This window comes from Gnatocerus cornutus, chromosome 9, assembly GCF_029298725.1.
Source record: "Gnatocerus cornutus isolate USDA-ARS CGAHR chromosome 9, icGnaCorn1.1, whole genome shotgun sequence".
NCBI lineage: Eukaryota > Metazoa > Arthropoda > Insecta > Coleoptera > Tenebrionidae > Gnatocerus > Gnatocerus cornutus.
In genome coordinates this window covers 10,018,631-10,045,288 of record NC_142241.1, presented here as the reverse complement: position 1 = coordinate 10,045,288, position 26,658 = coordinate 10,018,631, and the positions used below count along the sequence as shown (strand labels likewise).

The 26,658-nt window shown below is 35.8% G+C and overlaps 1 protein-coding gene across 10 annotated transcripts in view; it reads right to left on the bottom strand.

Annotated features, from left to right (window-relative positions):
- The window catches only part of Stacl (SH3 and cysteine-rich domain-containing protein), a 52,149-nt gene that overhangs the window by 3,937 nt on the left and 21,554 nt on the right, over nucleotides 1-26,658 (bottom strand). For 3 of the 10 annotated variants that reach the window (XM_088046849.1, XM_088046855.1, XM_088046857.1), the window contains 11 exons: nucleotides 13,999-14,107; nucleotides 13,717-13,939; nucleotides 11,846-12,010; nucleotides 11,351-11,431; nucleotides 10,579-10,776; nucleotides 10,253-10,528; nucleotides 7,392-7,531; nucleotides 7,110-7,154; nucleotides 6,465-6,583; nucleotides 4,216-4,380; nucleotides 3,632-3,883 (listed from right to left, as the gene is read on the bottom strand). In XM_088046849.1, coding sequence (XP_087902975.1) covers nucleotides 3,632-3,883; nucleotides 4,216-4,380; nucleotides 6,465-6,583; nucleotides 7,110-7,154; nucleotides 7,392-7,531; nucleotides 10,253-10,528; nucleotides 10,579-10,776; nucleotides 11,351-11,431; nucleotides 11,846-12,010; nucleotides 13,717-13,939; nucleotides 13,999-14,107 — 1,773 coding nt within the window. Of the gene's footprint in view, nucleotides 1-2,621; nucleotides 2,763-3,631; nucleotides 3,884-4,026; nucleotides 4,144-4,215; nucleotides 4,381-6,464; nucleotides 6,584-7,109; nucleotides 7,155-7,391; nucleotides 7,532-10,252; nucleotides 10,547-10,578; nucleotides 10,777-11,350; nucleotides 11,432-11,845; nucleotides 12,011-13,716; nucleotides 13,940-13,998; nucleotides 14,108-26,658 lie in introns of those variants that run through there. The other 7 variants (XM_088046851.1, XM_088046858.1, XM_088046860.1 and 4 more) reach the window with 6 other exon arrangements.

Below are 26,658 nucleotides of genomic sequence, written 5' to 3'. Positions count from 1 at the left end.
GGCCCAGCTTTCATAAACTTTGGATGTGTTTATCTGGTCGTGGTAAAAGGGGCTTCCATTAATTGAAGAAAAGCTTAGGGCTTACCGATAGGGTCGCTACTAGCGCAAAGTTTTTAATGACAAAACGATTCGGAAACCGCCTGTGACTTGTTTATTTTAAATTTTCCGCATTTTTATCTCTGGGAAAGCGTTACTGCGAAAAGTTTTCAAATCATTTTCACGCGAGAAAAAATTTCGGAATTAGAATTTCCGGGGCGGAGTTCAAACTTGCACGTTAAGATAATGCATATTAATACCCATAAATGTGGAAATTTCCGAAATTTGCATGTATATGACCAAATATGCGAACATATTCCGTTGATATTTAAGGGATGTCGTAAAAATTGGGATCAATTCCTAATTCCTCTGTCAAAGTTATTGTGGAAAAATTAGTCGGAAAAATCGTAAATTGTACCACTTTCCCGGAAAAACTAAACTGATGATTTCCAACTCGTTTTTTCCGGGTCGAAGATAAATAACAAAGCGTCATTTTGGTGGATGCGCTTTACAACTCCCTTAAAATCATGCAAGTCAGAAATTAGCCATAAATATTTTAGTATATCGGCACTAAAGGTCGTACAATAGATTATTCAGAACATGATTGCGTGCCAAAGTAGACTCATAAATCACGACGGATTTCTTTTCAAATACAATGTATAAATGCATACAATGCCGAATGAATTTACTGGTTATAAATATCTTCGGACATTAAATGGTAAGATCCTAATCCATGGAGTTTACAAGTTACCAACTTTCCTCTTAAAACTTTATTTCAGACTTAGTAGGAGTTGTAACGATGGCTCCGTTAAGTGAAAGGCGGTTTTCGTAACGGAATTAGTGGAATTATAATCAGTGTGAGTCCACCACGTTGTGCAAATACAGCCTAATCAAACCAAAAATTAGGAAAAGGAAAGAAAAGAAACGGGCAAAGAAAAGAGCGATCGAGTAAAACAAAATATAATCTACTTGAAGCCAAACTGCATTTGTACAATTGTGTTAGATTTCTGTTCGGTAGAGTTAGGACGTTGCATGGCAGGTCGAGGGGCAAACATAAAAGTTAGGTTGTTTGTACTACTTTTTAGAACTCAAGCTTACATGCATTTTTAATTAAACTACTTGGAAGTGTTTTCAAGTTGATGTTTTTTTGGTTTTAATTATCGGTAATTTCGTCCATTCAGCTCTGAAATTGTTCCTTCATTTTCTTAGTTTTGCTTAGTCCGCACCCTCCATTTGTCTTACTAATTCGGAAAACTCAAACTAATATTAACTTCCGAGATTGCCAAGCTGTTTCTGTCTCATCTCAATTCAAACTTCCATGAAGTTTTGGTCATGACCTCCATGTCTAAATATTTAGACCATATTTCATAACAATTATGATCTATTATGATCCTTTGTGGTTTATTAGAAACGCAATTCTGCAATGTTGGACGAAGTAAAATACGTATTTCTTTATCTACTTGCAGGAGGGAAATTTAATTTCACAGTTCGGAAGCGGACGACATAATGACATGTTCTCAAGCTGATAGTTAAAAAATGTTTTTCTGAAGAAAACGAATGAATTCTGATTTTATGGCAAAAACCAGTTTCGGGTACGGAATCTACTTTAGGTTTTTTTTTGCGATGTACACTGATATTTTGAAAAAACGATGTTTTCATGGAAAGAATGAACAATTTTTTTGAACTTTAAAATCGATAAAATGAAAATGATTTGCCACAAAGTTGAATCGTTTGGAAAAAAATTTTTTATATTTTATTTTAATTATTTTTTCCATGAGCAAATAAAAGGAAAATTAACTTTAGATGGAATTATAAATTATAAATAGAACTTGGAGCGCAAAAGTATATAATTGAAAAAATAAGCTAAAAATACGTAAATTTGGATGCTAGAACCGCATTTCAGTCGTAATAAACTTGACATAGGTACTAAATTATTACAGTAGAATTGTTTCTAATTATTTATGTAAGGCGTTCCTAAAATAAACGAATATTAAGTATATTTAAACATGAAGTTATTTCAGAGTAATGGATCATTCCGATTAATCTGCATATTTGAATTTCGTCCATTATAAATGCTTCGAAGGCACGTAATGTATACATGTAATAAAGCTTGCAATTTTCGCTGAAATCAGTGAAAAACTAGTTGAGTAATCTAAAAAACGCGCCGATATTTCTGTTTCTAAGTCCCTATCTAAAATCGTTTCCGTGATATCTGCGTTATGCTGGTACTTAAAGTTTAAGGTTAGAAAATCCGCTGTTTATAAAAATCCCCGACTTGTATGTTTTGCATTGATCGACCTGTTCCTGAACGCCCCTAGAAATAAAAATCCGATTGGAATAGAGCCGCGTTGAAAATAGGGAAATTGTATGGTCAGTAACAATCGAAGCACATCTACTGCTGTAAGCTTGTGGAAGGAAGCACGAAGGGAAACATCCAACATTCGCGAGGGTGTCCAGCGAGCACACCAAACATAACACAGTGCAATAGTGGCCAAAAGCTTAGCCCCGACCATGACGGGACCGGTGTGGATTCCCTCTCCAGCCAATAAAACTAACAAGACATCAAAAATCATAAAGCCGCGTACTTTCCGGCAGAGAGATGGAGCGATGACCTGGAGAACCGTGTCGGGACCGCGAGCCAAAGCCGGTCAGGCTTTTCATTCCAGCGAAAAGACGACGCCTCATCGACGAACTTTCGGAAGTGCCTGGGGCTCCTTGTCTGCGGTCTGAATTATGTACAATATCGTTGCAGAAACGGCCAAATCTTATTATAATCTCAATGTTTTCAAAATCAACGTGTTAACACGCACTCCTTGAGTTAGTGAAATTTGTGTTAGTGGTGTCAATCAGGAGGGCTCAAAGATGGGGATGAGATGACATTGCACAAGCTGATGCATTTCTTTACTTACCTGTCGCTGCCTCTCAATATCGTCTACATACATACATTGAATAAATTCAAAGAGTCTGTTTAGCATTTGGGCTTTGAAGGTATTTGTGTAGCGGAAGTGTAGTGTGGAGGAAATAGACGTTAGACGAATTGTTAAACGTGAAACTTTAGTAATATGCCTGTTGAAATGTGACAAAAAGTGAAGAGTTTACACTTCTCGAGGGAAAACTTTTCGTTCATCTCTAGCTTGCAGGGTTTTACGAGCTTTCGTACGATTCCGCACATCAAAATAAATGAAAAAATTCTGATAAACTGAGGGGACATTTTTATTTAATTATCATTTTCCAAGCTGAAAATATTGAAGTTGAACGTTTTTTTTCCTTGTCAGCGTTAGCGAGACCACGAAAATTCCTCTGCAGAAGTGCAGCTGTTCATCTCTTTACAAGTTTAAGTAGCATGTCATTGAAGTTTCAAAACTCTAATTTTCTTTGTTTTTGTCCCTTTCGTAGCTTGTTAGTGCCAACATAAACGATTAAACTCTCAAACTCAGTGGTAGTTTTCCGCATAAAAAGAGTGCCAAAACAGTGAACCCCCAGATTAAGAGGATGTCGGGACCGCACCGTGAAGGACTGGAAAATGGAGAAAAGCATGCATAATTAGCCTAAATTGGCAAACGCGTCCGTTGTAAGCCCTTTAGATTGGACAAACCTGAGCTAGTGGAGCAGGGGGCAGGATTGATAACGGCTAAGTTGGAGCCCGGAGCCCTAGAAGGCTGTGTCGGAGGGCCCGTTCTACGATTTAGACTTTGTCCGGAGCTGCCGGAGCTACCCGGATTCGAGTTAACGGTTCTCTCCACCGTTATACCGGGTGGAGCGGGCTCTACATTAACGCGTGGCTTGCTATTTGAAATTTCTGTGGCTTGCTTCAACACTTGGTATATTTGATCCACTTCCGGACTCTCTGGGAAAGTTTGTCATATATAGTTTAAGGCACGAAGGCAAGAAGCGATTTATGAACATGTTTTAGTTGCAGGAAAATCGGGAGCGGCCTAGGACACTCCCGGTTTTCCTTAAGTTAATTGATGATCGAAGCGTTAAGTACACCCAACACGTCTGTTTCTGTACCTATGACGGCATTGGGGGGTGGATACAGTCTGTTGTTATCCCTCATCGACAACTGCCTGTTAATTGTTGTCATCCCTGAATACATGTCATTTTTTTCTATAAATATATCAAAGTACATGATCAAGGGGACCGAACAACTCAAAAACTCGTCATTTTTAAATTACTTACTTTCGTCTTCGGGGGCACCGTCTTGGATACGAGTCTCGATTTCGGACGTCGACTTTTGACGGCGCAACAATCGAGCTTTCGTCTGACATTTTGACGCTTTATCCTGACAGTCGAGGTGGACGTTCATCTTGCATATTCTGCATTTTAGACCCTGCCTCGTGTGACCTGAAAACATTTAAAGGATCAAGTGAAGTTTATTATAAACGGAACCCCATCAAACGTTTTATTTACTCCCTTAAAAGGGTTAAAAAATAATTGTGAGCTTTACGTGGCTGATCTCTTGTCCCAATAAAGCCTGAGCTAAAATACTATCAAATGCATGCTCTCTACATACCAACGTTTAGCTGCATAGAGGAATATTCGGAGCGCATTTTAACGGTAATGTAGTTTTTATTTAGGGTGGAGAAAATAGACCGTTAAAGTTGATAGAAACCGTAAAACTTGGTATGTAAAGTAAGCGTTACTCGGATTCTGTTCGCATAAAGGTCCTCCATGTCAACTAACTAAAACTTTGTTTTCTTAATCGTAGTGATGAAAAAAAGGCGCCCATGCTACTTAGCATGTAGCAACTAATTTTTTCCTGAGCCCAAAATTGAGAACCAAAACGAAATTTGTGCTTTTTTAACTGAGATAGCTTCCTTTTATAAACGATCAAACTCTATTTGGATAAACTTTTTATAACAATTTCATTGTTAGACATCACATAGGACAAAAATGCTTTAAACCAAGATTCTTTAATTTTTAAAAGTACCATTTCTTGGCTTTGTTGAAAATTTTTATTTAATATTAGTTGCTTAGTTACGGGGACTGCCAAATGTAAAATTTTATTTAACAGCATTGCCAAGTTTTTCTTTTGAAAAAAATCCATATTGCAAAAAGGAATAAGTTAAAATTAATTTTGTTTTGATTTCTGAGATGGTTTAACTAAAAAGGACATGTTACTTTCACCCACGGGCACCTTTTTTCCATTACTCTGTATTTCATCAATAGCTTCCGCAGTTGTAACAATTTTAAAATTAGAAAATGCAAGCCAGAGATCTAACAAGTGCCAAGTACAAGGTGTTTATAAATGTTTCTAGCATCAAGGGTGGCTATGAAATGTCAAAGAAATTTGCCGCTCATTACAAATGTAGGTTTGAAAATTTTTCAACTGACATTTTCAGTTAACATCAAATATGGAGCAAAGTAAGTTTTGAGAAATAAACTGTTCTAGTTGTGGTTTAAAACTGGAAAATCAAAAACTTGGACACAAAACTGTAACTGAAACGTCATTGACGTAAATAACATTATACATAATTTTCAAGATAATTATATTCACTATGAAAACAAAGCGGCAAAATAGAGTACGACAGGAATTCCAGAGCCACCCTTGATGCTAGAAACATTTATAAACACCTTGTACAATTATAATTATTTGGTCTCGAATACATATTGACGTGTCGAACTTTATAGCTATGATTTTACCAATTTTTCCGGAATATAAATGTTCCCTAAAATTCGTAGTAAAGAAAAAAATATATCTGTGGTATATTGTTACATGTATAGAAGAGTTGCAGTTTCATTTTACACCGTCCGCAATTTTATTCCCCATCCAGGAAAATACAGGATAATATAGGATAATTATTACACGTGTGCTGCAAACTTGCCTTTCTTCTTTACTTATTTTTAATTACTTTCCAACGTCCTTCGGTACACGTGGAATTAGCGCAAACTGTAATGAGAATGAGGCAACTTTTATTTCTTCGCGTGTAGAAACCGGAACTGAACAAAGTACGATTTTTAATTTATTTATCCGCTAGAGAAGTTCATGAAATAAAATACCAAGAAGTGGATTCAATTAAAGTAGCTTGGCTAAAGACAATATGAATTACTTGAATGAAGTTTTAAGTGCAAGAGGAGTGGAGTATCATCTTACAACTTTCAATTCTGACAGTTTGATTACCTCTTTGATTTCAAATTGTTTTCACTGACTGAAAGCACTAAATATTGAAAGTAGATACGATTTCTTGGATTTTTTGCAGTTTTTGAGTAAAACTCGCTTAATAGTTTTCGAGGACAACAAGAAATTAATGAGCTTTAGCGAGTGTTTGCGCGTCAGCGCCTGTTTAATAGAGACAGATTATCACATCAAGCCAAACATGGGTATGAATTGTGGCATTGTGTAGTGCAGCAAGCCGAAATTTCGGTCATAATTAATAAGAGATCAGTCGAGTCTCATCAATGGATTTTAGCAAGATTTGTTTGCTTACCCCTCAACACTTGCGAGCATACATCACAGGGAGTAATTTTCTTATATGTATATTCTTGGAAGTTATGAGCATCTGGATCCCCTTTTAGCAGTTCCCTGGTGGCGGCAGAACCATTTTTCCTAAATATAACAAACTCGTGAGAAATTAATTCGAAGGAAACTCGTTCAGTAACGTAATACGTTAAGAACGAATTGATTTGGAGTTGCGGGAAAGCCTTATTGATAACACACCAACTATCTAAACATATAAAAAGCTATACGTACTGTAGTGGTTGTACAGGGTGTTCAGCTAATACATGTGCAAATGTATGAAAAATGCAAGGTGAGATGAGAACGTGTGATTTGCGGGGGTACCGAATAAATCCAGTTGGAGAATAAACAAAGCTTGGCCTTAATAGCGCGTTTTACGTCAAATCCCCTCGTTGTGATCTCTTTAAATGCGCTGAAATTGTTTCGTAACAGAGATTGGGTCAGTTGATAGAGAAATTCTTTTGAGATAGTCGCTCGGAATTGATTTAGCGGGAAATTGGTTTTGAAATGGAGCTTTGAAGCGTTTTTAGCTAATGTGATGGTGTATGTACAGAGGAGATGAAGCATGGAAAAGAGTGACAACAAATAGTGAGCTAACATTGCGTGACACCTTTACCTCATGGCAATAATTGTAGAAACTGCATGGTACATTTGGTTTTTTCTGTATTCGAAAACAAACATCAATAACGGTTAAAACAAATCTACTTTGACACTTTGGAAGCAGACTCATCCTTCAACTTCCTAACGTAATTAGAAGATGAAGCTGCTTCCAGACAAAAGATTAGAAAAACTTGTCATTGAATCAACAAAGTTCTATCGGAAAAAAAATTGACACAAACTACTGTAATTGCTTGAATTAATAATGAAAATGGTAGCAATGAACACAAGCATTACTTACTTCTCTGTGGGTTCTGGCGGAGGAGTTTTTAAACTCTTAAAAGCTTTCAGCCATTTATTTTTCATGCTCGCCGTCGACGCCGAAGACATTTTTCGTTCCCGACCGGTGTCACCTTCGAGTTTATGGGTAAAAAGTTCTTTCTGCAAACAAATTCATTGTAAGGCAATGGTAATCTTTGTGAGTGTTTACGCGAAAAATTGAACCAAACTGACACCGAACAAATTTGTCTTCCTTTTTACGAAAAAGCAGCGAAGTTTTAACAGAGCCTTTTATCTTAGTCCTGTTATTCATGCCGTTACTCCTTTGTCCTGCTCCAGCGGCATCATTAAATAAATAAATCTGCTCTGCTTAGATGGATCTTCGGACGAAATGCTGGAGTCTAGTAACTGACTGATCTAAATGACGTGCATTATGGATTTTATGCACCGCAGGAATTTCATTAGGCAAACTTTGACTAAAGCACTATCTGACAAATTATGATGGCTTCTAACTGAACGCTATTAATTGATCGAATTAACAGAAACTTGGTTATCCCGCATATGTCTGCATAAATTGTTTCAAAATGTGATCAACACTTTTCATTTATTTCACACCCTGATTTTCACGTAAGCCTTTAAATCACATTCGCTGTCCCCGACCATTAAACTAATCCAGCCAGCAGCGAAATACCACGTCCGATTATGGGCAGCAAATGGTAAAAATCAGCTTTTTGTAGAAAATAGCGTTTCTTGGGCATTTTTCAATATGATTGGCAGAGAGTAATATGGAATAGCTCCCAATTAAACTGTTTCATTTTTGGGACACCTCTATATTTATTCTTTACAAACAAAACATTGCCACCTTTATAATAAAATTACAAAAAAATTAAAAAATGCGACTTTATTTATCTTGGAACAAAAATATTCCGGAAAAATTAAATCGGGCAATCAAACAGTGAAAACGAGCTTTTGGATTTGTTGACAACGTGTTAATGCAAATAATAATTAGTAGAAATTTATGACAGTTTATGTAAAAATGTAAGAAATGTCTTTTTTATAAATATTGTCCATCATTTTCATGTATTTTGCCATAAAAAGCCTAGAATCCCACAGCTACATTCGAACCGGCTTTACATCGTCCTGACCTCAATACTTAAATGTATACAAATGAATAATCAATCAATAGTTTCTTTATCTAAATGAACTTACCAAATGGGCTTTGATTGTCACCCAGCCCATGGTTAAAACCGAAAATTTCAACAATTTTCCAGAATCCCGCGCTTCTGCCCGCGCGTCCTCCGAGGATACACCGAACACGACACCAAAAACACCGAAACGATCGATTTAAATGGCAGACTTTTAGTATCACAGCCTTAGCAGTCGAAACGTCGCTATTCAGTTAAACAAATTTTGTTAAACGTATTGTCACAGTTAACCTTAGCTGTGCCCGAGGTGTATTGATAATCCTTCATGCGCAGTCCGGTTTCTGCGCATCCGTGAGCTTCATCAATTTACTCCGGGAGCGGACGAGCTTTCACGAAAAGTCCGGTGCAAATGTTTTGTGCTTTTTGGGATTATTTTGTTGATTTTTCGTTGCACGGTTTGATTAAAAATTTTTGAGGGGTTAGAGCGACATCAGAAACAATTGGCGATTGTGTGAGGATTCTTTAAAAACTTACATGGGTTTATAATCGTGTTAAAAACTTAACACGTTTCACTTGCAATTGGAATAACGGAGTGACTTCGGAAGCTCATTCTGCGAATTGTTCCGGTAGTCACGACTTTTAAAAGAATTTAACTATTAAGGGAGAATCTGTCTTTATTAGTTTCTTCTTTCAGTGGTGCTTGTATTTACCTTCCTTTCATTTCGTAATAAAAAAATTTACCAAAGCGTCTGTTATTCTCCGTTTCCTCTATTTTCGTTTGTTATCTCTTCTTAGGGTAGAAATTGCTTCGAGCGTCGTAGGGCCGTGTATGGAAATTGAGAAGTCCTAAGCTAAGACTGTATGCAGAGTAAATGGTTAATTTCAGCCGTGTTTACTCCAGAAAGTCAATGGTTATGTTAACAGTCTAAGCTGACGAAGTATTGTCATGCAACAAGAACCTCTCGCCCTAGTTTAACCCAGTTGGATTGAAAGTGTGATCAAATGACTCCTACTAAAAAGGAGATTTTCCCAGCCGCTCTCATCATTCAGAAATTTATTCTATATTTTCTGGCTTCATCTCAAGCGAATAAGCTCCGAGCTTTCGTAAGGATTGCAGTAAAACTTTTCCGATTAAAATGTGATGCTGTAAACGTGGAAACTCACTTGATCCCGAACACTTTTCCATGTTTCTAGATGTCATGTCGCGATCTGATTCACAAGAATTTTTCTTCTATTTGTAAGACTTCCTTCAATGGCGACAATTGTCTTAAAGTTAAAAAGTGGGAAAAGTAAGCCGGCAAAATCGCGATCTAATTTTAAATGAAACCTGGATGAAGTTTTTGATAAAAAAAATTGTCGATTTCTTTCAGATTTAAAGCCTTTGATAAACTTGGTATTCTAGAATTGACTCAAAGTTTGATAAAAATTTCCCTTTCTGGGATGTAAAAGAAGGTGCTCCAAAGAAATTTTACATTGAGATGTAAATCTGTTGAGAAAAGTTTATGTATTTTAATTAATAATAAAAAGAAGAATCTTTGTTTTTCGCGTTCTATCAACATTGTTCGTGGAAACTTCTCAAATATTGCCGACAGAACTTTTAAACTTGAGCCGAAAAAATTCCATAAAAAACTCGCTAATGTACGGAGCATCGAACTCGGGCACGATATTGCTTAGACGACCAACCAAATAACGATTTTCCAGTTTTGTTGTTCTAAGAAACATGTTAATTTAGCGTTACCTGAGAATTGATTGCCCTAAGGTGTATCTGCGCGACCCTCAATTCGAACCTCTTCATCGAAATATCCTCTTGGAGTTCGTTGGCTTTGTTGTAGAGAGCCGCTTCGACCGATCGCTGTTGAATCCTTACTAAAGTTTCAAGAGCGTCCTGGATTTGCCTGATTTGAGTCTCTAACTCCGTCGCTTCCTTCTTCAAAACGTCATGAGATGGCTTGAGTTGAACTGCCGAAAGTCGATCTATTACAAGTTCATCCTTGAGCGGTGGAGGTATGTTATCCTGAAGATTAATTCCCGTTATATCCGTCTCGTTTTCATTAGCTGACTTACGTTCGGCATGTCTTGTGGTTCACCGTCGACGGGATCCGGGGGTGGAGGCGGTTGAGGTGGAACGAATAGCCTCTTTAGGACGGGAGGGCGCCCTGTTGGGGTGGGCAAAGAGCGGGATAAGTGGGCCAAATCCGACGTCGCCGAGACGGATTTGCATTGTGAAACTAAGCCTTCGTATCTTCTGCATTGTTCCATTGCCTGTGTGAAATAATCCATTTATGACAGTCGGAAAATCAAAGTGTTAATTTTGGACTAAGTGGATTTCGTTTATAAATCGCTCGGCGTGACGTCTGTTCAATCCAATCAATTTTCAATTTTTCTTGCCAATTAGTTTGAGTCGGACGAGAAAGTTTACAAGTTGGACTTGGGGGCAGACGTCGATTGGATTTATTTGGGGCGCTGCGAGGACGTCAGTGAATACATTAGTTATACCATGGCATTGGGCTATTCAAACTTTTTAGTAATCAGCGAGATTGGATCGGAAAGAGCGTTACTTTTGATTGGATTATTATATGATTATTAGTCGTCGTCAATGTTAAAGACCCCTCTGAGAGGAAGTAAACAGGTTACCACCTGCGCCCATGGAAATTCAGTACAAGTTTGACTTCATCCGAGCAAAATAAAATTTTCATGGATCTCATTTAGGATCTTCACTAAACACGATCCCCTAAAGCGAAGTCGTGTTCTGAAATTTGTCCTAATTAACCTCGACAGCCAATTTTCAGTCCTCGAGAGCGATGCTATAAACTTCCACTTTCAGTCTTCGACTTACCCTAGAAGCGACTACTTCAGCGCCTTGAAGCACAGCTTCAGAAACCGCAGCACATAAATCCGTATAAACTTCCTCCAGTTCCTGAAAAAAACGTTTTTTAAGTATCACCTCTGCAAATTGTTGATCGCTCAATTTCCGTTACGTGCTGAACCTCTTCCGGTTTGTTTGTCCAATTTTGCTCGGATTCCGCGATTGAAAAATCGGCGCGATCTTCCTACACCGGTAAACGGCTCATTCCTTATGGGATCGAACGAAAATCGCAAGTAATTGCGTTATTTGCGAAACTGACAAATCAATCGTAAAACTAGGTTTTATGGAGTTGCGTTGCAATATCCGGCACGGAGCTTGTCGAATCAGAATAATCGGCGCTTTGTTGGCAGAGAGGCCTGCTAATGGCGGTTGATGAATTGGTAATGTCCTTCAATTGCTTTGGGTTGACATTTGATTGGCGTCCGGAACGAGATGCCGGACTCGTTTCCGGGGCTTTAATTTCACCTGCAAAAGCGATGGTAGAGTGTCCTTTCCGTACTCTTCTAACATCCCGTTGGTTGCATGGAGTTGCTGGACGTAAGCGTTGTGGGTGTTGAAATAGGAACTTAAGCTCTCGGTGGTCGGACCCGACAAGTATGCCAAGTACGCGTTCTTGTACTCTTGTCGACACTGCAATATTAAATTACATTCAGCTTTTTCAAAGTTGAGAACGCTGACAATTAACGTGACTACATCAAAGTTTTCTGTTGACAATCGCACAGGATAAAATGAGTAAATTCTTCAACGGAATTTTGGTTTTTAAACCCAACATTTATTTACAGAAAATTTGTAAATATTTACTTTCTCAAAAAGTTTTGTTGAAAGTTGAAATTGGGTGAAAAACATTCACTTGATTACTCAAATATAAAAAGAATATAAAGTATAAAAGTGCCTTTTTAAATGCAGAAAAAATGAAGACATGTGGAGGTGAAGATGCGTAATATCTGCATAATTCTTTAACCGAGGGGTTAACCTTCCTTCCTTCAAAGGAAATCGTTAGAAAATCAGGAAAATTAATAGGAAATTACTAGAAAATGAAAGGAAATCATTAGAATATAAGGAACAATCAACAAAAAATCAAAGGTAGTCATTAAGAAATCAGAGGAAGTTAGACGAAATCACTAAAAATCAGGAAAAATTATTAGAACATGAGGGGTAATCAATAGGAAATCAGAGGAAGTCAGACGAAATCACAAGGAAATCAGGGAAACTTAAACAAAATTACATAAAAATCAGGACACAAGAAAATCCAGGAAAGTTAGACGAAACCACAAGGAAATCAGGAAAAATTAGACGAAATCACAAGGAAATCAGAGGAAATTTGACAAAATCACTAGGAAATTGGCGAGGAAATAAGAGGAAGTTAAGTGTCTGTCATTTTTGTCTTATCCTCTGAGAAGTCATGTCATCAAAAGTAAATTATGTACTAGAAAACCAGAGAAAATCATTATAACATCAGAGGCAATCAAAAGAAATAAAAGAATATTACTTAAAAATCAGGGGAAATTAGACGAAATCTAAAGAAAATCAGGGAAAGTTAGACGAATTTACAAAAAAATCAGGGGAACTTAGACGAAAGCACAAGGAAATCACAAGAAATTAGACGAAATCTAAAGAAAATCAGGGAAAGTTAGACGAAATCACAAAAAAAAACAAGGAAAGTTAGACGAAATCACAAAAAAATCAGGAGAAATTAGATGAAATCACAAAAAAATCAGAGGAAATTTGACAAAATCACAAGGAAATTAGCGAGGAAATAAGAGGAAGTTAAGTGTATGTCATTTTTGTCTTATCCTCTGACACGTGATGTCATCAAAAAGAAATTACTAGAAAACCAGAAAAAATCATTATAACATGAGGAGCAATCAAAGGAATCAAAGAATATTACTTAAAAATCAGGAGAAGTTAGACGAAATTTTAAGAAAATCAGAGGAAGTTAGAGGAAATCAGGGGAAGTTAGACGAAATCACAAGAAAATCAGGAGAAATTAGACGAAATCACAAAGAAATCAAGAGACGAAGTCACAAGACAATCGACGAGATAAGCTCAGGTCTATGCCATTTTAAAGAAGTGTTACGCCTTGTCTTTAACCTTTAAAACAATAGTCCACAAATATAATATTGTTGTACGAGCATATTGTGTACATAAATCGAAGATGAAAGCACAAATGAGCTTTAATCCAATTATCGTTAAAATGTAATGCAGTGCAAACATGAGCGAGCTTGAAGCAATATTAAGTGCAAAAAATCAAATCAGTGCTCTTTCAAACTGTGAGAGGTTGCTTGAAAATATTAGGATCTAAAAGATAAGATTTTAAAACATTTAGTGTTAGCTACCTTAACTAATTTTTCTTCGGTTTTCGCGATAATGGTCTCGTAGCTCTCCCTGTGAGTGAAAATTTTCCTAGACTGAATCTTCCTATGAAAAGACCTCTCCAGGAGCGGTCGTGACACTTGTCTCCCCAAGATCGACGCGATTTCGCTCAGCGCTTGGGAATCAATTTCAACCTCTTGAAGCAGCGTCTCCCAAGTATGAAACAGCGAACTTGGACAAGCTGGCCTACAAGAAAAATCACGTAGATCTAATAACAAGATCCAACTGCCAATTAAAACTTTTACCTTTCTTTCCTAAGTTCGCCATTCTTTTTACGGAAGTTCGCGACCAACATTTGTAATTCTTCAGCATGCTGTTCGTACATCTGACCCAGCTGTTGTGTGAAATCCGATACTGCAAGGAAAGTTCAACGTTAATAGACATACGATGAAGGGAAAGAAAAACTAGCGCGTTTAATATTTATGAAAGTCTACCTCGACGTGAGCTCGAATTTCTTATTGATATCGAGAGATGTTCGGAGGGTTTACAATAACGTGTCAGAGGGAATGAAGTCTAAAACTAAAATAATTTAACGCGTGCGTTATTTCCTTGGGGACTCAACTTTGAAATTAGCAACAACGTCAAAAACTGTTCAAATTAACGGGGTCGTGTACTGTTTACATACGATGAAAAATCGATGAAGCTATTAAGTTCTGTTCATGCAGGAAATGAGTATTGATAAGTACAACGTGCGGTAGTTAATGCACTTCAATGGAGCTTTTTGACAAATTAAAACAAAATCTCCTTTAAGAACGACGGAAAATTTTCTTTAATTTCCTGTTATTGCCATTTAAATCCAATCGATTAGAAAATGTCTATTAAAAATTCACATTTTAATTAAAATTATCATCCACGTTTCAGACTCTGAATAATTGCTTCGTCTCACTCGGAAAGTTTCATTCTGGTAAAATTGATTCGCGTTTTGCTCCGGCTAAAATTATGATTAGTACGTTATAACTTGTACACAGTTCGCGGAAAATTACTTTTAATTTATAATTAATTAAGGTAATGAGTCGTTATACAAAAATGGTTTAGCTTTCATTTTAATTACAAAAGTTGACTTCACTGTCCATTGAAAATTACAAATTCATTTAAATTTTTTTCTAAAGTGGCTTTCTAATTTTCTCAGGTCTATCTCCAAAAATCCGCACTTTAATTTAGTCTCTTGAAGATATTTTAATTCCCCTTTGAACTACCCTTTTACAAAACCCACAAATCGATCGTTATTAACTAATTCCTTTTTTTCTGCCTTTGAGAGTGACCTTTAAAGTGTTACAGTACGCCGCGACCTTCTTTAGTTATTGCTTATTAATATGACAACAAAGCGCCTTTCTTCCCTTTGTCCTCCGTTGATGTGGGTGTTCTTTCAGGAAAAATTCCTTTAATTTAAAAAATTAAAAATTTCAGTTTAAAACAAGTAGATCGTTTCTCTCGAGAATTATAATTGCTAAAATTTATTATTCCGAATGAACGGAGTTTTATGCGGATTGAGTTTCCGGTCATTGTGTATTCATATTTCAGAAGATTTTCGCAATCTTACTGAGATTCAAGTATTTGTCCTTTCACCTATACGAATTTGCAATGGAGAGTGGGATAGAAGAGATATTTTTGGGCGATGTAAAAGAGAAGCGCGCTTTTGCATATGGAAGAGTTTCTTCAAGCTTACCGGCCTGGAGGAATCGAGATGAATAATCTAGCCTTGTAATTAAGTGCGTAATTTATTGCTTTTATAGAAAACTACACTGATGTTTACCTGGGCGCCATTTATTTTCATTAGTAAACAGAAAATCAAATTACGAACAATAAACAGAAGTGCGCAAAATTGAATTCAAGCGAATTATGAAAACAAACAGAAAGTATTTGTATCTTGTATTGTAACTACCTCAAAGAAAGAATTGAAATATCTCGTTTTTGTATGCACTGATTGAAATTCTGTACTTATATCAGACATTGATTGTATTCTGAGCAAAACCATTTCCAAAATATTTATAGTTTCTGCAAGTACTAATAAAATTGTACAAAATTATTACATAAATAGAACAATAAAGTCGAAGCTGTAATTGGGTACTAAGTAGTTTACGTAAAGAGCACAAACATTTATCGACTAGTTATTCCTCTAACTCAAAACGGAATGAAATAAACTTTGATTAAAACTAAGATGAATCGGTTTCGTTTTTCATCTAAACTTATTTATATTGTTGTAGATATAAGTGTCCAATATTAAGACCCTCTGGAGAGTTTGTTCAGCTCTCGAAAATTTTAATAAGCGAGCAATTGCACAAAAATAAATAACTTCTAAAATTAAACGTAAAACTTTATAACTTTCCGCAAAGTCGTATCCAAACATTTTTCCATATGTAAACTAATAAATTTGTTGTTATTGTTCCGTACCGAAGTTATGCACCCGTTTTGTTTAAACCAACAATGAATTTATTTGCTTATTGTAGCGAACCAAATGTTAATTAACAGCTTCATCATTAGTTTCGAAGAACGCCCAATAGCGTCCGGTTCATTATTGCTTAATTTACACACAAAGCTTTTTAATTGGAGTGCACCTATAGTGGAACGCAATGGTTTGATTCTCCAATTATGTGATTTTATCAGGGAAGACAGGCGCAATCGTCCGGAAAAAAGAGTCGTTTATTTGCTCAAAAAGACTTTGGTCACTTTGATAAAACGCTCTATTTACCACGAGGAGTGCAAGATTTAATTAACTGTTTATGCGAGCAATGTCACATTTTGTACATTTCAAGCTTTTGAAGTGACGTTCGGTTCGATTTTTGTCTTTTAGTGGAAAGAGTTATGTGACAGTTGATAAGGCGCGACTGGGGGAGATGTATTTTTAAACAGGGTTCCAACTCCTTGCAAGGTTACGGAATGAATTTTTTACACACGACAAGGATTTACTCCGGTTTTAATTATTCACTGGTTAATTTCGGCGGAGAAAGATAGATGCGTAATAAAATCATACAGTAAACAATCAGTATTAATATTTATACAACCTTCACTTTAATAGACGATAAAATGCAGAAATACATCTTTGTTGAAATTGGAATTGAAGTAATGTCTTTGTCTTTATTGACTGCACTATTAGTTATATTAACTTGGCAAAGACACGAATTAAAAATACCACCGTGGCGACCCTCACGCTCCTATTTATAATTCTTAAGTTTCGGGAAAATCAACGTATTGATTCAATAATGTAAAGTGAAATTACCACGCATGGACTAGTACCTCCTTTAATAATTTTTGTCTGAAAGTGTGCAGCCCTTCTCGACCCTGAAGCCATCCATTATTCAGTGAAAGTCGATTCGAGTTTCCATTATCACTATCCGTTTTCAGACGAGGCAAATTTCATGAAAAATAGAAAGTACAATTCCTGTTGTTGGTTGACGTATTTAAGCTATCGTTCGTGACGCTTGAGTGCTTCGAGAGCAGCTTTCAGACGTCTTGTTTCTCTTTTCAGCCGACATGGGCTTTTCATAATCATTCATTGGGATAATCATTTTTCGCTGCTGTGAAAGAATCGCTTCTGTTTTATTGCTGCAGAATGATGAATGATGATTCGGAATTGAGAATTATTTATGGCGGCCTGAACGCTTCCAATGAAAATATGGCGTAATTTTGATAAAGTTGTTTCTGTTTTAAAAATTAGATTGTTCTATCATCAGCGTGCTATTTTTGGCAGCAGAATGGGAGAGACTGCATGTATACCTAAATGCGTTCATTAAAAGAAAATCAGCTGTAAACTCTCTGAGAAAATACTTTAAGAACCCTTTAGGTAGTTATACAATTACAATTTTTTTTGCCTTTTATCTTCGAAACTAAGACAAATTAAAAATTACGGTTTGTGCCATTGATTTTTTCGCGCCTTTGTTGTTTCTTTCACATGTTCAAAATTCGTTAGTTGTTCTTTTTGGAAAAAAAATACGACTCAAACAATAAAAAAATTAATTTTTCGTTTTTTGACGGCAGATGTAAACTTTAACTAGTTGATAGAGTTCAAGCTGCTCTCCCGATTGTTGTATAACTCAAAGGGATGCAACGCCGTTTTCGCTCCAAAAACATCTCCCAAAAACCAATTTTGGTTAATTTTAATAAATATTCAATACTCAATATCTCCGAAACTATGACAGTTAAAAAGATGGGGTCTTTGTCATCGTTTTTCTCGCTCATTTATTTCTTAGAATTCGCTTTTAGATGTTCAAAAATTTGATGGTGAATGTTTTTAGGAACAAAAATTCGATTCAAACAATAAAAAAGTTAAGTTTTTATTTTTTTGTTTTTTTAACTGGCTCTCCTAAATTATTTGTCCAACCGATCTAAAATTTGGCTAGATGATAGACTTCGAGCTGCTCTATCAGTTGATATACAGGGTGTCCCAGAACTCATGCAGCCGAAAACCGGGCATATCGGAAAAAGCTGTGAATGTGTAAATTGCTGAAAAAAAAGTTCCAACTCCAACAGAAACTGACATGACAAAGTTGACCAACCACAAGGCCGGGTGGGAATGGTCTGGAGGATACACTCGTGTGTTGCTAAGAGACCAGTTTAAATGTTCTCCTTTGAATTTTTTATAAATAATCTGGTTCACTGTAAACTTAAATGACGGTTAAATGACAGACTTCAATAAATCAGTTAACTCTTTGAACTTGGTGTGCAGAAACGGCTCAGCGTACTTTAGGGATTGACTAGAGGGTTGAAGACCACTGGTTGACGAGCGATGAATGACAAGTGACATGGCGGCAGGAGAATTGACACAGTGGAAAGCCAAGTGGAGTGCGTCAACGGCGTTTCTTTCGGTTTCCCTCACTTGCTGGTTTCCTAGTTGGTGTTTGGTATTAACAAATATCTTAACAAGACTCAAGATGTACTCGGCGACAGAATGCCTTAAATGTGCCTCATTTTTGAAGAGTGCGATAGAAATTCGGCTTTAGTATCGTATCGAGCGTATCGAGAACGTTTTCTAGGTCCGGTCAACAAAACGATTCTTTGTGTTATTTTTTGGGCTAGACAGACTGGTCAGATATTACCAGATTGGCGCGCCGTTGGTGAAACACCAAGTCAAGCCAGAACTGCTGAAAATGAAGAAGCCGCTTTGGAAGCAGTTGATGAAGACCCCACGCAAAGAATCCGAACTGTGGAACGTTAGTTAGACATCGGAAGATCTTCTGTACAAAGAATCCTCGCGACTGATCACAGGCACCTGTACCAGAGTTCAACATTTACTCCCTTAGGATTATCCGGTCAGAAGAGATTTTTGCGAATGGCTTATCAACGAAAGCCGCTGATTTCTTCCTCTGGGGTCATTTTAAATATGTTATTTATGTAGTGCCGCTAAATACTGAAGCGGAGCTCAGACAACGCATTTAGGGAGCTGTGGATGGCATCACGCATGAAATGATTGAAAATTCATGTTAAAGTTTAGTTAGAAGGGGTCATCTGTGTGTCCAAAATAATGGTGGTTTGTTCGAGTATTTGATGTAACTGTTACACCATGTGCCTTGTTCTGTTTCTTGTTGTAATAAAAGTTTTTTTTTAGAACTGCCATTGTGTGGTTTTCATTTGTCAAATTGACATTAGACGTCAGTTAAAAAATGTAGTAGACCAAATCAATTTATCCTGTTTAAGATTAAATTATGAAACCTAGCAACATTAATATTATGTGTGCTTTCGCTTCTGGGATTGGTCATTTTCGTTAAGCAATTTCTCAATTTTGATGCACATCAGGACAAAACAAATTGCATTTTCGGCATCCTGATTGCTGTAGGCATCCGCCCTTTTTCGGCTAGGCTTGAGTTCTGGGACACCCTGTATAACTCAAAGGAATGCCACGTCGTTTTCGCCCTAAAGAAGCTTTTTGAAAATTACTCTCAAAGACTCCTAAAAACTCCTAAAAAAGTTAGACTGTATCATTTTGGACAGATTTTCTCTAAGATTCCAAATCCGTGCTCAAATAGCTGAATTAAAAATATATTACAATTTTGGAAAAAAAAATAAATTTCGAAATTTTCAATGCTCAAATGCGGTCTTTGCCATCGTTTTTCTCTCGCTTTTGCTGCTTAGAATCCGCTTTTAGATATTCAAAATTCAATAGTCAATTTAAAAAAAATCCGATTCAAACAAAAACCAAAATAGCATTTTTGGATGTTTGACCGCCTCTCCTAAATTATTTTTTCTACTCATACTAGCGTAAGTAGGCATTTTTGTACAGAACACTTGTTTTGTAAGTGTGTCATTAAGCGCAGCCATCACTGATGTATAATAACTTAAGTTTACACTAAAAAATAAGCGAGATATCGATATCAAAAATTTGGCATTGTTTTAGTCATGAATTTTTGCGAGAATTTGCAAATTTCGACTGTAGAAAAATCAAAGAACTGTTTCTTATGTAAAAAATCGCGAGAAAAACGATCGCGTAATCCGCATCTCAATATCTGAAATAGTTTCCGAGATATCGAGCACGAATTGTTTCGAACCTTCAAAAATTTGGCCCTCTGTCGACAACCCAAAAATTCAAACGACCATAACTCAGTTATTTGTTGACGAAAATTGAAAATTCTCACGTTTTTGGATCCAGCGTCATATTCTGCGTAAAATGAGCCCAGATTTGTTGAGTTTTCTTAATAAATAAACGAGGCATTGGTAAAAAACTGTTTTGAAAACGTCATTTTAGAGTAATTTTCAATCAATGTTTCCAAAATAAAAGCGACGTTTAATAGCTCTGAATTATACATCAGTCGAAAGAGGAGTTTAAAATCTATCTACTGGCTAAATTTGAGCTCGATCGGACAAATAGTTTACAAGCTATGGTCAAAAATAAAAAAAATAAAAAATTTTCATCGTTTGAGTCGGAATTTTTTTTCGCGAAAAATCGACTATCGAATTTTAAGCTTTTGAAAACATTTTCTAACGTAGAATGAGCCGAGAAAAAGAATGGCGCAAACCGCATCTCAATATCTCAAATAGTTTCCGAAATATTTAACTTTAAAAATTACGAAAAATGAGAGAAAATGAAAATCAACTTTACAAAACTTTGATCGACCATAACTCGGTTATTTGTTGTCGGATCTGAATTAAAATCTAAGATTTGGAATCTGCGGAAAATTTTGCGTACACTGATGTATAATAACTTAAGTTTCCTCTAAAAAAATTAACGAGATGTCGATATCAGAAGTTGGGTAGATATACAGGATGTTCCAGAACTCGCACCCCAGAGAGCAAAGGAGGGTGCCGACAGCAATACAGATAGTAAATTTCAAAACAAAAATTGACTAAGTTTAATAGTATTCGAGAACTGATAAAAAGTTAACAACCAATCCCGATAGCTTATTCGAGAAGTGGAGTAAATGACCATCCCAATTTCCTAGACAACGAGAGTCTAATGTTTAACTGACCAATGGATGATAGAATGTTTCCATAGTTACCAATTTTCAAATTCTGTTCAGCTTCGGGTTAGGCTACAGTTTTTTTGTCTTATCTCTGTTATTTTTTGAGTTAAAAAAATTATGGTTTCAAAATGTACTCTGTACATATGGACACTCTGTATATATACCATTCTTGTTGCGTAATATACTATATTCTACTGATCTGAAATTTGGCCACATAATAGAATTCGAACCGCGCCATCGATTAATGAAGATATGCAACGTGGTTTTCGCCCTAAAAAAAGTGATAAAAAAAAACTCGAAAATGCAGTTTTTGACAAATTTGAAAATGATGAAAATCTTGATTTTATAAAAATTGTTAGAAAAATTTCTTCACCGGCGCAGTGGAAAATTTAACAAATATTGGTTACCTGGGAGTTATATTCCAGGAGCGGAACTAATAATATTAATAATGTTGACTTTGGCATTTTGTCGATACAGTCGCTGGACGCGTAAAATTAAGGTTGTCACCTTTTCAATACCAAAATAAACGTTACCGACATACATACATCGAAGTGCACAGATTTGGAGTAACATTGTTTGGCATGTAATAAATAAAATAAAAGACACATATGGTCGAATTTCAGTGCTTTTGCTGGTTCGAGTCTGTTTTTGGATAAACGTATTTTATCCGACAATGCAGAACAGTACAAAATTGTTACTCCCATTAATTAGTTTTATAAAACAAATTTAGTCTTTGTCTCGTTAGTCATCGGACAATGGAAATTGCTATTGTTAGCTACAAGCCGGTTAGCTTTTCCTTTATATTTCATTGATCAAATAGTGGTTATGCAACTGTTCATTACCTGACAAATGCAGTCGCTTGTTATAAAATATCCATTGCGACAGCGATCTCGAAACTGTAGACGTCATTGCAGTGGTGCCATTCTTTCAATTTTAAAAATAACTAAGTTTTTTATTGTGACCTAACTGCTCTAAAATATGTATGTATAAATTCAATTTCCCCACTTTACACCGCGTTGCAGATATTAATTAAAACCTCCTGCGGCTCCGCCGCAATGTGTGGTCCATGTCATCCACTCTGGCGCTTTCATCATGTTAAATGGAACTTTGAGAAAATCTTTATCTGCTCCAACAAGTTAAAAGTCGTTATGAACGAATGCGGCTTTGTAACGTGCTAATCTGCAGAAATTAAATTTCCTCCTTATAATAGTTGCGGTAGTTTACTACATGCAGTTATATCCTTCTGGCCCATAAATCATTCTTTATACAAATATCAGCAATTGCACTGCAGGAAGAAGTAAATTTCGTATGAATATAAACGTTAACGCAGTGCACGTTTACATCATGACTTTAGAGCTTTTGAACGATTATACTTTTATCGCTCTAATCATTTCCTCAGACTCCATAAGGATAATTTTATCTAATAACGTACAGAAGCTCTTCGATATAGAATTTTGTTACAAATTTGATATAATGGTTTATTACAATTTTTAAGTACGCATTAAACGCACATAACTTTTCATTCTGAATAGATATCCTTCCAATATCCAAAGCGGCTCTAAATTGTTTTATAGCATTCTGCGTTGACACTGTTCGATTTGAAAAAGCGTAATCATTTGGAACTTAATGATGATTGATGAGATGAGGAGACTAGAATCAGCGTAGGCGTACAACAAAACTTCATAAATTGGAATTTAAAATAGTTCTTTAATAGTCCGTTTTAATCCATTAGGTCCGGTTTTAGAGATGTTTTTAAAAATGATTTTTATGGTCTATTGTACAAAAATTTAATTTCTTCAGACTTGCTTGTTATGGAATTGCTTGAGAGTGATTTGGAAAGCCAATTTATTAAGCTTTCCAACGACATACAAAACTTATCGCTGGGGTTAGTAATTCCCATGATACTTTTGGAAAAACTGAACTCATATTAAAAAAAACGCTGTTTTTAAAAATTTTTATATGCGATTTTGCATATAACTTCAGAATTTTTACAAATTTTTAATTGTTATGCATCATTGAAAAGACTGAGATTTTGCATTGCTATCTCTTATCGTTTAGAAGTTATAGGACAAAAAACATTAAAAATAAAAAAAATCTGTTATTTTTTTGCGATTTTATTAAAAAACCAATGCCATTGTCTACAAAATCGAAATTTCTAGGCTCAAATTAAGTTTAAGTTTAAGTTTTGCATCTTCATTTGAACTTTCTTTGCGGATAATCTTGGAGAACCGATGAAGATATCAATTATACGAAAATTTTATCAAGGGCCAGAAAATCATCTAAATTGATACGAAAACGTTTATTTAAAATATAGAAAAAAATCTTTTTAACAGTTGATGCCTAATTTTTATTTATGATTTTCCGTTCTGACCAGTGAAATCATTTAGAAACGCAAGATTTATAGAAGAACAACAGTTTTGTGGCCATTCAAGTTCAATTTTTTAGAAAATATTTGTAAGTTAAAAAATGTGATTTTTTTTTCTTTGGCATGTAACTTCTAAATGACAAGAGACATGTGTTTAACACTTGTTAGAAAGCAGATTTGTTAACATTTGTTATAACGTATTAAATTAAAAAAACAAAGTGCCAATTTAGGAATTTTATGTAAAAAAAGTATCAAACATTTTTTAAATTTTTTTTCCAAATTTTTATCAGATTTTTTCAAATATATTTGGAAAAGCTAATTCTCCCGGTGACTTGTATAGGTTGTTGGGAAGTTTATTTAATTACTTTTTTAACGATGTATTATCAAGTTTTATAATTTTTCCAGTTCTTAAACAAAACCAAAAAAACCAAAAGTACCTAAACGTAGTGAACTCAAAAAAACTTCTGTGTTCTGTGTTGTGGCAAAACAGCCTTCGGATTTCAAAATATCAAATAGCTAAAATTTTTAGTATTGAACAATAGTTGCAGGAAATAAAAATCTAAGAATCCAATGCAAAAAATCGAAGAAGTCTTATAGATTGTAATTTGGAAGCTAATTTGAAGTGAATATTATCTGTTTTAATTGCATAACCCGAACAACATGAAAATAAAAGAAAACAGTATCCTCTTCAAGGTTAACATCCGCTAAAAGTGTGTATAAATAAACCTGCTGAAAAAATATTGAGCGCGAGTTTCATGCTGGCACTGACTTCATAAAAACTAAATCCAGGTTTCTCGCTAAAGGTGAAGTCGACAGTTTAATTAACAAGAAAGTTAAGTTCGATATAAATTCCTCCGTTTCCGCAGCAGATCTTGAGCCTCAAAAGATGACGCCTCTACATTGTGAATAAATACGTTGAGGTCAGAAACAGAACGCGATAAGCTGAACCTATTCAAGCTCGTCTGAGTTAGTTTGTTAATTAAATTAATTAGTGTGTAACAAAAAAACGCAGTACTCAAAAGCTCTCCAATTAAAAAAAGTTGCAAGTTTTGTATCGAAACACAATTATGGTTGTTGACTATTAACGATGTTAACTCGATAATTCGCGTCAGGTTTGTTTAAACACTTTTAATGAAAGCTGCAATTCCAGAAATTACAAGACAATTTGGCGTTGGATAAATATTTGACGAAATAATTTGTGTAATTAATTCCAGAAGCTGGGGATTTAACAAGGGAATACGTTTCTTTAAATCGATGAAAAATGACTTGGTTTTCCCCGGAGGAAAGTCAGGATTGCACCTTATGGAAATTTCATCGAGATTGACGGACACGGTTGGAGGGCGACAGGAATATTTCACGGGGCACATCAATTATGAACTTTCCACTCTGCTGCAGTCCTTAAATCACTAGTTCAGACGAAACGGACTTTTGAAGAAGCTCGTAATGACATGATTGAAATTCCATCAGCACAGTGCGAAGAACTTAATAATAGACACCTAAACTTGCTCCAAAGTTATGGAAGCTTGTTTACAGTGTCGTAATAGTCACATTGTGTTGACTTTCAATTATAAGACATTACCTATCAATTTAGCGCGCGTTTATCAAGTTGGTTTATTATTTCTTAGTTTTCCGGGTGCGCTCCAGAAGCTGTTTAATCGTCGAGCTTTAATGCAAAGCCTTGACATACTTATACACTGTGGGTATGTAATTAAGCAAGTTCCCGGATAATTCAGCGCGAATCAGAAATTTTTCAAAAAGATAATTGAGTTTGATTTACTTCCTTGTTACCTTGAACCCCACGTAGAAGCTATTAATCATGGCGACGGGTTAACGCTCGACCTAAGACCCACATCTATGCAGGCATATAGAAAATACTCCGGCATCGTTTAGAGTTCGGGATTCTTCCCGAGAAAAGACAATTTATTATATTAATATAGATGGATGACTCTGGAACTTATTAACTTTTGCGTTTGAACCCATGAAACAAACACGTGATCGGAAAATCAACAAGTTAGGTCAAACGTGGAAATTTAGCATTTGGCTGCAACTCTAATTAAAAGCGTCGAGTTTTATTATTTCTTCTGAATGCAGTAATTATAAATCCGGCTACAGGCTATTTGTGTTTTTTGGCGGATTAAAAGGAGCGGATACCACCCTATAAAAGAAGTCGTGCTTCAAAGCAATTTTTTATGTTCTTCTCAATTATAGAATATATTAAAAATGAAATAACGGAAGTTGTAGAAAATGCTCACTTGAAGCCGTCTGCTGCACAAAGGCGCACCATTTTCCATATCCGTATCTAGAAATGCGTCCTTCGGTATTATGAGCGGGATGTCCGTTGTTGGAGCAAATGTGTCTATTAGCAATTCCAGTTGGAGTAATATTGAATGGGTAACATACTGCGAAAAGTTGCGAATTTCCACTACATATGATAAATTGCACCTGCTGGAGCTTTAGGGACCTATTATACACCTAGAGGGGAAACGCCGGAATACTAAACACGCAGAAACAAGATTTTGAGGGCGAGATTTTTTGCTTCTACACCTTTTTATCCCCTTCATTCTTTTCTGCTATTTTTAACGGTTGTGCTGAGTGACCCGCTTTTCGCCGCTGAATTTTTTAGTTTTTAGTCACACCAAACACAGAGAAGATGGATATGCTATAGAATAACAGTGCAATACAAATCAAGTCAAATTTGATATGTCCGCATTTACATAAAAATTGGATTACTTTTTCTGCATTTGACTATTACCTGCCCTGGAACGTCACCATGGCAACAAAAATGCTTTGCATTGTTTCATAAAATATTTATCTTTCCAGAGCATAACATGTGAATCTTCATCTGAATATTTCCGGCGCAATAAAAATACTTCATTATTCGAATCAAACTTGTACAGGCACTCGTGTTTGTATCAGACTAATTTTCCTAAAGCTTCAAAGCCAAGACAACAATGTAATTTCAGCTTAAGCCGAGAAGGCACGTGCGGTTTGAGTTCGCGCTTTCTCTTATGTTTACTCCAAAGATTAAGTCATAAGTTGAATTAACGCCTAAAAGGGGAATTAAAGTTTTGATTGGATAAGTTGCACAATAGGGTCCTTAACAAGATACCAAAAATTTGTAGACTCGATGATTCAATTTGTTTCGATAA